Raw genomic sequence first — 12,333 nt, 5'->3', positions numbered from 1 at the left:
CCTTCGCCCTCCCCGCCCGGCTGGGGGGCCGCTGGGCCGGAATAGTTGTGCAGGGACCCCTGTCTTCAGGGCTGCGCGGGCTCGGGCCTCTGCCCTGTGATGGTGCTGGATGCTTTTCGCCTCCATCTTCGCCTTGAAGCCCAAAAGGGAGGAGGAGTATGTAAATACCCGGAGAAAGCTGCGAGAGGAGTGGGAGTTCAGGTCGTGGGTTAGTGGGTGTGTTGAGACCACCAGAAAGGAGGGGCTGTGTTCAGATGGCTGTGATCGTGCGGGTGCTGTGGCTGTAGGTGTTCTGCCTGGGAGAGCAATGTGTCTGTGTGTATCCCTTCCCCTAACCTTGGCATTTTGTACCAAGCTGTAGCACTCAGGTTTTTTGAGCACGATCACATTGCATGAAATCATTCTGTAGAATTAAAAACCTATTTTTACTCTTATTCCTCCCCCCCACCCTCCCACCCAAAATGAGGGCTGCTCCAAAAGTAATGTTTCCTGTTCTGATGTGTTGGCACACGATGTCAGAGGCATATGTTGGTGGTACAGCAGCAGAGGCTGAACCTTTCCACCAGTATCCCATTACATGTTGTGGCTGTGTGACAGATGGCAGCAGAGGGGCACTCTGACAAAATGGCGTCTGACATGGGAGTGCGCATGAGGCGAAGGTATGGAATTGAATTCATCCATATGGAAAAATTAGCACCCACTAATGGTCACCAACCCTTGTTGAACATTGATGGAGATCAAACAGTGGGTGTGAGCATGTGAGGCGGTGGGTGGTGTGTTTCAAAAGAGATGAAAATTATGTGGAAGACAAGCAGCATTCTGGACGGCCATGCTTATGCAGGCTCTTGTTCATTGCTGGTGAATATGCATAGCTAATGGTGGTGACTGAGTTGGAAAATAGTGGTTTGTAGCTGAGAATTTGCTCTGTCAAAGAACGTTGTTGTGCTCTTTGTTGTATTTTCTATGGAAATAAGTTGTAGGCATTACTTTTGGAGCAGCCTACAGGTGTGTATTAATACAAACACAGATATGGGACATGCTTGATACATCCTTTTTAGTCAAATAAACGACTTTTTACTAAGAGGCAAAAAAAGGTGGGTTTTTTTTTTTTTTCCCCTCAGAGATTTTAATCTAAAGGAGAAAGATTAGGTTGTGCTTGCAGTCAGAGAGCCTCTGAATGAAGATTAAGGGGATGGATCGCAAAGCAGATGTTGTCATGGGTGTCTGCTATTGACTGTCCCCCCACCCATGATGGTAGTACAGATGAGCTATTCTGTAGGTAGTTAGGGGGAATTGTAGCACCAGCTGAACTCATCCCTATGGAAGACTTCAACTTTTCAGACACAAACTGCTGTGACAGCTGAGTCTGGGGAATTCCCAAAGCAAGTTGAAGATAATTTCCTGTCGCAAGAAATAAGTGAGACAGCTAAGGGGGAAAGGTGCCCTCCTAGAGCTGTTGTTTGAGGACAGGGAAGGCCCTGTGGGAGAGATGTCAGTAAGTTGCTGTCTTGGCCACAGCACTCTAGCAGTGGTTACGTTCAAACGTTTTGGAGGGAAGAGAAGAAAGATCAGCATTACCACTCTGGACTTCAGGAGAGCAAACCTTATCCTACGTGAGTTAGCAGTGTTCCCTGGGAATCAATTTTGGAAGGTTTAGGGGGATTCCATGCAAGCTGGTCACTCTACAAGCACCACCTTTTTAAGTCCAACAGCAGGCAGTCCTGCTGTGCTGTAAGTAAAGTAAGTGGGGCAGCTCAAAGGATTGCAGTAAATGGGGTTGGCTGGTGGCTGGTCACCTGGCTGGTGGTGTTCAACTAAGGAGAGCAATAGGTGCTACGCGGGGGATGGAGTAATGCTGGTTCAGAGTGGGAGATGGTCAAAATAAATGATATTTTCGTACTTGCACACTTGTTCAGGAGCAGGCTGTGGTTAACTAGTGAGAAATGACAGTGTGTCTCCGTGTCCTGTAAGTTGGAGCCATGCTGATGGTGTGGTTTTCCAGGAGATGCAGTTCAGAATTGGGGAGCACGCTGGCTGCAGTGGTTTTCCTGCAGAACAAGGAGTTGGTCAGCCTGTGTTCTCTCCAAATTAAGCTGAGCTATCCAGAGATCTTTCATTCTTTGCTGTGTTTTGATGTTGAAAGTCCTTGAAATACAAAATTATTTAATTTATGCAGCAAAGCATGTGTTGTACTGACAAATGTACAAATACAAATAGCGTTTTCTCATCTCAGTGGATCTCTATCTGGTAATCTATTACGTAGTACTTAAAGTGAGGATTAGAAGTGTTAGACATTGGACAAAATGATTTAAAAATAATTCAGTGAACAAATCTGCTGCCGTCCCTTTTTCTCCCCTCCTTTTCCTCCCTCCTGTTCCTGCAGTGCTCTGGCTCAATGGTTGATATCACAGCACTACAGCTGTATTGGCTGAGCTAATGCTCAGCAGCTTTGGGGGACCGCCAGGAAAAAAGTGGGGTGGGTCTTCCCCTTGCATTGAATCCCGTTCTGACAGACCTGGGGCACTAAGTGTGCTAGTGGAGATGCCTTTCAGTGGTGCGTGAGTGAATCTTTTCTGAAACTACACTGAGGCCACATATTTATAAAGTAGATTCGATAAGTTAACCGTAAGCACAGAGAGAATTATCAGAAAGTGATGATACCAAGAGAATTGTTTATATGATATCTGAAAATGTAGGCTGCTCATAAAAGTTCAGAAAATTGAGCAGATTACAGTTACTAATTGAGCAGATTACAGTTACTAATTAAAATTCAACTGAGTTACATTGGCCATCTGCAGGAATAGGATATTCTGAAATACTTAGCTCAAAGGTGAGGTATGAGATCCTTTTAGGGTCTCTCTTTTCAGATCATAATGCAGTAGTTATGCATTGCTCAGCTCATTGATGGGTATCCCGATGATATTTTTAAAATAGATGGAAGTTGCTTGCATTAAAGATTTGCAGAAGGAGCCAATTGCATTGATCCTTATGGAAGGACTAAAAATGTGCACTGAAAACTTGGGGGTTAGTTTTTTTGGCAAGTCTCTGGATTGATTGTTTGGTTGAAGGGGAAGACCTCTTTTGGGGCTGACCTTCAGGAAAGGATATGAAGAACAAAGTAGGACGACACATTAATTATTACATACTGACTTAAAGTTGGCAGGACTGGTAGATATAGAAGGCAATGTAACATTATAACAAGTGTGGAACAGGGCCTCTGGGTTTTATTCCAGATTCTTACTAACTGGCTGGTAATTACTCATCTCTCTGGGTCTCCTCCTGCCCATCTGCTAACTTTCCTAGCTGCCAGAACTGGTGTAAGACTTTAACTAAAGGTGAACTGCAAAGCCAAACAGCTGGTGCACACCCTTTGGTCTCCTTTTGACGCACAGCCATACCTGTGGTACCTTCCTTCCTCAACTCTACAGCTTCCCTACATCAAGTACGCCAGCTGCTGGAAAGGAAGGGTCGGAATGGTGCACAAACGGTACACAGGAACTGGCTGGAAGTGAATGAGGTAGCACAGCCACAAGGTTAAAGTTTGGTAAAGTTGCCAAATGTGACATTAGTCACAGATTTCTTTGGATTGAGGAGAAGCTGAGGAAAGGTTTGTCAGTGCAGGCTGTTACAAGGAATGGCAACCGAGTGATGCTCAAGGCCAGTGGGATGGTGTTTTATGCTGTGGAACATAAATCACGTCAACTCCTTTAGCCTGCCCCTATATGTCACCAGTTCACAGTGCTAATTGTTTTGGGGTGTGTCAGTGTGCAGATAGTCTGAGTTTGGGGTGAGAATGCCCTGTTTATTTAATACTGGCTAATTATTGTGCTAAACACCTTCGACTGAGTTATAATGAAGGATATACTGACTGACACAAGGTAATTGCAGTTATGAAATAAAGATACCTGGTTTCAATGTGTTTCATTGTGTGGATTTGCTCTTACTGCTGTTTTATAAGACCAATACAGAACTTGGATTACGAAGGCTTTTGCAGTCAATGTTTATTTATGGAAAGAAATCCTGACAAAACACAGGCTTCTTGATGGTGTGCAGCCAAGCCTTATTTTCACTGCGATTTTCCTCTGGACAAAGTCATTTATAATTAATTAGGAAAAGAGCGTTTAAGCAGAAACAAATACGGAAGGATGGAATTAGTTGTGTATGCACATTGATGGCTGTAAGTGAAGTGAAAATACTGTCTTAATGAATACAAAGCCTTACATTCACAGCAAGGCTGTGAGTGACTTGTATTAAGCTAAACATAGCCTTAATTAGCTCTGCTTAGTGGGAGTAATGTGACCCTAATATGAAATAATAGGAGAAGATGGGAAAGATGAGGGGGGTGCACTCTGTGGCTTTGTTCTGCGAGATGCCTTCTGTGCCATTTTGCCTGGAATGTCCATCTTGATTTCTCATCCCAGCAACGATCTCTGCTGCTGGAGCTCCCTACTGTGTTGTGTTTGGTTATTAGATTTCTGTGAAACTAATGAAAACAGTTCCAAGTGCAAGGAGAAATATACAAGTGCTTGCCTTTTTCCAGGTTTTAATTTTCAGCAACAAATCATTGCATGCTTCCATTTGGAATAGTAAAGCTGAATGCTTAATGTTTTTGTTTTTCTTTTCAGATTGTTTCGAGAAAAAATCCAGAGGATGTCCAGGAGGTAACAGCTTAAACTTGTGCAAATATCTTTACACATCACATTATGCCTTTTGAAGTATCTTTGATGTAATTTAGCAATATCTGTGTATTTTGTCACCATAATTGTGCAAACACTTTTTTGTATGTTTCCATCTGTTTTTTTGCTTTGAAAACAGTCGCTGGTGTAACATGTTGCAATTCTGCTCTCAGTGATGAATGCGACTTGAAACAAAATCTTAGGCAGTAAAGTGTCTTTTGATGACAAAAGGCTTTGATAACTTTTCAAGCTCTTTTCTCAGGGCTGGAATTGGCAAATTGATGGTTACTTAAGTCCTACTGGTAAAATTAGAGATCAGTCCGCAATCCAAGTCTTAGGTCTCAGCTGTAGGTATTATTCTCCTCTTTAACCAATACTTCATGGAAAAGCCTACATCATTACTGGCTGTTAGTGAGCAGGGAAAATGGAGGTGCGTGGGAGTAATTGAGGGAGATTAGACTACAAGTCATACATTATGTGTCTCTCTTTGAGGATCGTTAAGTGTTTTCCCATGATGTACTTTGATAAAACTTTTGAATTGCTTCCTCTTTGCCTCTTCCAAAAAGGCTCTGAATAAGCCTTGTATCACTTTAATGCCTTGGAAAATCTATTTTTTGTTTCCTTCTTGATTTCTTCTAGACTAATGACTTGACATTGCTGATACTATTATGATGTACATGCAGTATCTTCCTTCAAAAGCACAACCTTACGGCTTTTCAGACATTGAGTAACATGCATATGTTGAATTTCTGGTGCAGTCTCTTACCACAGTTGAGGAGAACCTGGATAGTTGATGAAAGAAGAGCCCATAGATGAATTCATTGCATCTGTATGGTCAGACATGAGTTACTGATTAGTGGCTTGGCAGAGGTGAGACTTGCCTGCTACACCTAATACCCTTTTGTTGCATCTTTCTTTGAAGTCTTGAGGATGAGACAAGCATGAGCATTCATGCTTTTGGCTTTTTATTTATTTATTTTTTCTTAAGCTATAGAAGATTAAAATAGTCTATGAGAATCAGAGTGATCGTGGATCTAGTAGTAGACCTGTGTGATTGTAGTTTGTAGCTCAGTCTCCACTTCCAGAGAGACTCTTGAATTGAGCCTACCCATGTGCACCCTTGCCAGGACATTAATCTTCATTTGTGGGAGAAACACTTTATAACAGCTGTTGATGAGCTATTCCTCAGTAAAATGCATTGAGTGTCTTTCAGCTAGTGTACTGCATGAATATACTTCATAAATAATTTTGAAAAAAACAGCAAAACCATATCCTTCAGTCCTTGCTTTACTTTATAGATGCAGGTTAGCCTTGCAGGATTCCACATATTCTCGTCAACATGGAAACGTAAATGTGCCATGGACTAGTTGATAATTTTTCCACTTTGCACTGTATCAAAGCAATTATTTTGCACGTGACAGTGTGGTAGTGCGATGCAGTTTTGTTATAAGCAAGCATCTGAAAGCTCCTAGTTACTAAAAGCAAGACTGTAGACTGTAGTTGCCAGAAGGGTGAATTATAGTGGGAAAACAGCATGCATTGGGAGCTTTGCTGTTACAGTGATCTCCTGTGAAGTGAAAGAACTGTGGGCAGTGTTTGAAAGAAAAAAAAGATGCTTCTAATCTGCTCCCGCTGAAAATAAATTACCTCAGTTTTCTGGAATACTTGATTAGAAATCCAACAGACAGAATTTTGTATATTGAACAACCCTCTTGCTTTATATCTTGTGCAACCACTTCCCACTTGGCCACGCCTGCCTACGTTTTCAGAAGTCTTTTAATGGCACTGCTGTGATGCTAATAAATGAGTTACGTATGTGCAGCTGTATGTAAGGCCAAGTACAGTCACCTCAATTCTGCTTTCTATCACCTCTTCTAAGTACACTTTAGAATACCTTTATTGCACAGTCTCTCCCGCTGCAGCCAACTGGAGTTCAGGATGTCCTCACCTGTTATTGCTGGGACAGGAAGGAAGATAACTTTGTAAGGGATTTCTTCTCGGAAGAATGACATTAATGCAAAATTGTCTGTGGAGGATTTAATAGATACTGAAGGGCTTGTGGCATTCATCTCAGTTTCCTTGCTTCTGGGTGTTGATGATGGCAACATGGCATATGAAGTCATTGTAGTTAGGGCAGTCATGGTTGATTTTCTTTTTTTCCTCCCTTATTTGCTGAAGAGAAAGGGTTGTTTGTTGTGGAAGACAGAGATCAGATTAGTTAATAGAGATACACTGGCTCTAGCTGTGATGAGCACACACATTATTGCCTTACAAGTCTAATTTCTGTTTTATGATATACTTAGTGTGCTTTGTTGGGCCTCAAAGTATAACATGTCCTTCCTCCAAATGCGATTTCTAAAGAGTATATTACAGTGGGAGCTTTGCTAACTTTGCTAACTTTGCTGAGCTGTGTGCATGCAAAGAAGTGCATGCAAAGTCCATGAGCTTGTGAAAGAGTTTAGGATGACCTTCACTCACTTGCTTTACAGGCCATTTATGTTTTCTCCTCCTGGCTATTGGGAGAATGCTCGCAGCAGCAAAAAATAATACTCTGTAGTGGAACAGAATTTAATGCTCTTAATTTTTGGCAGTATTTCCCATTGTCTTCAAGAACTGACTATATTGCAACTTGATGTTTTGTGACTTTGCTTTCTTAAGAAACTCAAGAAGTGCTAATCACCCACTTTCTGGATATTGGATTAAATGGAAGTACAGCAGTAGAGAATTATTGTTTCTGGAAGTCAAATCACTAGTTAGCTTTCTTGAGAGATTCTGTTTTTAATTGCCTTGCCTGTCGAACTCCATCAAATACTAATTGCAGCTGAGTTCTGGATGCATGTGCCTCGTAGGTGGGGCTGAGTCAGGACAGCTACTTTACACATAGTTAAATTGATAAGGTGAATAGAGTGTTGCCATGGTAAAGCTTTGCATATGCACTCCTCACAGTCCTATTGCCTTATATCTGCATTGTTCTGTAGATATGACTTGCATCCACTGACAATTGGAAGGCCTCTGACCTGGTGCTTAAAAAGAAAAAAAAATTACTCTAAAATCAAACCTTTTACTTATCTCTATATCTGATCTCCTTGAGAAAAGTAAATTTTTTTCAATCGATTGCTCATGAGAATGCAACTGGTTAATATATTAAAATATTCCAATAAATATTTGAAATATTTAAAATGGTGTTTAGCAGTGTTAACATGATTGAGACATTTGACTGATGAAACATTGGAATCAACTTATGAGTTTATTACACTCTGTTTTTCTTTGTTCTATACTAGTCTCTTTGCATTAGTTTTGAGTTTTATTACCATGGCTTAATGAGTTTAGCAAAAAATGCCTTTGTTTTTTTTTTTAATTTATTTTCCTAAATCTTGTTAGCAAACTCGTTAGCAGTCAAATGTAAATTCTGTTGCTTGATTTTTCTCCTGATCTGATTTTCCTACTGGGTTTCCTTCTTTCTCAAATGGCAGGATACAAAGAATGGAATGGAAGAAGGATAATGTAGATACCTGGCTGCAAGATGGCTGCTTCTTTCTGAAAAGGGCAGATCAGGAAAATCTGTTGTAATGAATGCTGTCCTTGCATTTCTGAAGTCTAGAGTACAAAAAGAATTGTTCAATTTTTTTTACCATGATTATTAGTAATAAAAAATTTGGACTTGCATTTGGACATGATCAGCATCTTATGTAGATGCATAAATTATCAGCTAGTTTGTAGTGCTCGGTGCGTAATGCTCTGTCCATAAAAAATCCTCTGTCCATAAGATTCCGTCAGAATCCTTTACTTGAACTGATTTATTTTTCCTAGTTTTCTCTTGCTGTTGGCTCTTCCCCATATCTGCGCCAAACACAGCATGCTGTTGAATTTTGGATAGTGAAATGCTCCTATTTAGCTTTTTTTTCCCTTCTCTTAGTGGTTCCCTGTGTAACTGGTTTGCATCGTGGCCGAAACAATGCTGCTTTCACCCTCTGTGTCCTTTTTTCATCTTTTCCTTAATGTTTAGTCTGTATGCTATAGCCTTGTTAGCCAAAATGGGGGTTGGGGATAGGTAATGAATCACTATTTTTTATGATTGTTACAATTGTCAGTTCAGACTGTATATTTTTGCTAAACGTGTTTGCTGAAGGTAGTGATTTGATTTGCTTGAAAATATATTTGTGCTTCGAACAATGACCCTACTAATGCTCCCCTCCTCTTTCTGTGCTTCAGATAGTCGTTTGGAAGAGATACAGCGACTTTAAGAAGCTGCACAAAGATCTCTGGCAAATTCATAAAAACCTCTACAGGCATACAGAACTCTTTCCACCTTTTGCCAAAGCAATAGTGTTCGGTAAGCATGGTTTCTTCCTGAGTTGCTGAAATGTATTGATCACTCAGAATCCATGAGTACATTTTGTTTCGCAGCTGTGTGGAGAAATCTTTCCTATGTGCTTTTGAGCTCAATGTTTTTGGTTTGTTGTGAATTCTTACCGATAGGTGGGCTGCTATCACAATTAGGTATTTTTATTATTTTGTTTATGTAAAGTAAAGTAATTGTATGTATATATATGTAAAGTAAATGGAATTATTTACATGCTTGTGCGTTTTAGAGAAATAAGCACTTATGTTTATTGATGTAATGTGTTCTATAAAAGTCTCTTACAGTGAGGGTGGTGAGGCACTGGAACAGGTTACCTCGAGATGAGGTTGATGCCCTGTCCCTGGAGACTTTCAAAGCGAGGTTGGATAAGGCCCTGAGCAACTTGATCTAGATGTGGTGTCCCTGTTCAATGCAGGGGAGTTGGACTAGATGGCCTTTAAAGGTCCCTTCCAACTCTAAGGATTCTATATCTGTTAAACATTAGTTCCCTGTTTTCAGGAGCACGTTGTTTGTATTAGCTTTGTGAACAGTGCTTGAACAATGTACAAGACTATTATATATAGACTGTTTATTGATGAGTTACAGTGAAGTACAATGTTGGAGAAAATATATGTTATATTTAATTATAACTATCAATTGTATACTCTTTTGAGGTCAGTTTTACATAAAGCTATTAATTATACATAAAAGGGCTGTGACTCTACATGAGAAATACGTGGCAAATCTAATTAGCCAAAAAGGGCCTTACTGTAATCCAGATGAAAATCATCAAGTGTAGCTATAGATGACTTTTCACTGAAGCAATATGGCTCTGTATAGAACTCCATATGGAACCAATTGCACTCTGTCAAATACAAAAGAAAAAAATGTTCTGTGCCTCTCAAGTAAAAACCAACCAACCAACCAACCAAAAAGGCCATCCAAACCTCCTGAGTGTTAAGACTTAAAATAACTTTAACATTAAAATGTAATATCCTATTGTGTAACATTGTATTTTGGAACTTATCTTGCTGGATGTGCAGTAATCTTGAGCTTTAAGCCTTTTTTTTTCATATTTTTTTTCCTTGGAATTTAATGTTTGTGTGTTGATTGTTTTTCAAGTTTCATGGCCTGCCTCTAGTGTACAGTTTTGCACCTTTTCTCCATTTTTGGCATCTATGCAGTGTGGTTTTTTGTGCATTTTTGCATGTGGTGCATTTCTCAGCTGGGTGGGCCTTAGGTGTGCTCTTTTTTTGTGTTTATTTTTCACGTGTCTTTTTAAGCAGCCAATGTGCAGCTGCTGCATGTTTCCACATTTTCCTCATGCACTGTTTGTAGGCATGCATGTGGCATAAGCTTTTGCACATTTTTTCCTTGTCCCTTGGTAGTGTGTTTCAGCCTCTAGCATGCATTTGACATTTTTACCATTCACTGCCCATCTTTTCACATGTACTATGTTTTGATGTGCATCTAGTGTGTGTCTTTGCTTGTTTTTTTTCTATGTATAGCATTTTTGCATGCATTTAACACTTTTTTTTTCCCTTTCTTGCATCTTGCTGTTCTTTGCATACCTTATCTGCATTTTTAATTCTTTTTATATTGCACAGTGTTTTTTGTTGGTCCATTTTTTTATTTTAAATTATGATTTCTTGGGGGTAAATGTGCAAAGAAGATAACAAAAAACTCTAGCCCTCTGTGACTTTGAGATAGGCAAACCTGCCAGTTCACAGAGTGCCATTGCAGAGGTGGTTCAGTCACCCTTCATTCAGCAGTGCTGTTGTGCAGCTCTGGCCTATGGCACTGTAGCAGTATTTGCTGGCAGCCCTCTTTTTCCTCCACTGTCAGAAAAACAGTAGGAAACTCCCGCGGAGGCAAAACCTCCACCTGCAAAGCACAACTTTTCCCTTAGTTTCAGGACCAAATTCTGCCAGACGTAGAGTTTTTGCTACCTAGTGCTGCCATGCTTATTCTTGTTCACTGTGCTGCACGTCGGCATGGTGTAGGAATGTTTTAAAGAATATATGAACATTAACAAGTTGAAGTTGGCTTGCAGCCTGTGTGCAAACTACCCTCGGGGAGGCACTGACTTAGCCTGCTATTGTTAGAAATGTTCAAGCGATGGGCAAGGAAGCTGAGCTCTGGTGTAGACTTCATGGGTCTCTGTGCAGAGCTGTGTAAAATTCCTAGTTTAAGTTGTCTTTCGCAACAGGTACATTACACCCAGCTCTTGGGTCTTTTTATTGCTTATTTATGAAGTTGGAAGAGGAGTAAGCTTCACTGTTCTGTCAGAACTTGTGCACTGATGTTTAAATAGAGAGTGCCTTACTAGTTTCATCTTGAGATTATTTTTATGTCTCATTTACAAACTAGAGTGCTTGCTGGCCAAGTTATTCACAGAGCCAACATTTGCAATCTGTAATGTAATTTTAGGTAGAAGATATGGTATCTGTTCACAAGGGAGGGGGAAGAGAAATAAAAACAGAGGTTGAAAAGAGTACAAACTTCTAATTTATTTGTCAGATACACAGATTTGGGAGCTGTTACTGTGGTACCTCTATAAACACGGGGCGAATAGAATGAAATCCCTTTAAAATACGTCTTTTATATGGAAAGGACAAACGTAACTGCAGCATACATTCAAAGAGAAGGAAATTACAGAAAGACTCAGTGTAGGAGTTGACAAAACACTTTTGAGGTTAAAAACCAAACTAAGCAAAACTCACTAAGTTTGAATGAAAAATACAGGAAAGAAAAAATGAAGTAAAAACAAGTTTTAAATAATTCATAGATAGCAGAAAGGAACAGAAATGTCTTATTTTTTCCAATGTAAGATTTATCTTCATTTAAAACATAACATTTTACAACAGCTCCTTCCACGTCTCTTCTACTTCCTAATAGGTGCTGTGTGTCTTATTGCCACCTAAAGCACATAACTTCAGTCCTAGTGCTTTTGGTATTAGAGAAACGTGTAGCCTTTGTGGATGCTGAGTTTTTGACAAACTTCTTTTCAGTCTTGTTCAGTTAAAGGTGAGCTGCAAAGCACGCCTCTGTTAAGAGCTTCCCTTTTCAAGCTGCTTTAATGAAACATTTCTGAAACATTTTTTCGCTGCGGTGATGTTTTATTTGTTGCAGTTTTTAAATTAGTTATTTATAAGCATTGCCAGTAGTCGCCAATGACATAGTTTCATTTTTTTTTTTAAATGCATATACTTGAAATAGCAGTTCGTGTTGTTTTGTGGAGAGTATACTTTACAAGTGGGCACTGTTGATTCAGATAGTTGAGCTTATTTGTTCTAAAAATGTTAAACCTCAGCA

The 12,333-nt window shown here is 39.9% G+C and overlaps 1 protein-coding gene across 1 annotated transcript in view; it reads left to right on the top strand.

Moving 5' to 3' along the window:
* Positions 1 to 4,628: 4,628 nt before the first annotated feature.
* Positions 4,629 to 12,333, top strand: part of RPS6KC1 (ribosomal protein S6 kinase C1) — a 73,627-nt gene continuing 65,922 nt past the window's right edge. Inside the window, exons 1-3 of the mRNA XM_031552361.1 lie at positions 4,629 to 4,661; positions 5,435 to 5,546; positions 8,889 to 9,009. Of these exons, the coding sequence (XP_031408221.1) occupies positions 5,508 to 5,546; positions 8,889 to 9,009 (160 nt within the window). The 5' untranslated portion in view covers positions 4,629 to 4,661; positions 5,435 to 5,507. The remainder of the gene's footprint in view (positions 4,662 to 5,434; positions 5,547 to 8,888; positions 9,010 to 12,333) is intronic.

This window comes from Meleagris gallopavo, chromosome 2 (genome assembly GCF_000146605.3).
Source record: "Meleagris gallopavo isolate NT-WF06-2002-E0010 breed Aviagen turkey brand Nicholas breeding stock chromosome 2, Turkey_5.1, whole genome shotgun sequence".
Taxonomy (NCBI): Eukaryota; Metazoa; Chordata; class Aves; order Galliformes; family Phasianidae; genus Meleagris; species Meleagris gallopavo.
This window is presented reverse-complemented; position numbering and strand designations above follow the sequence as displayed.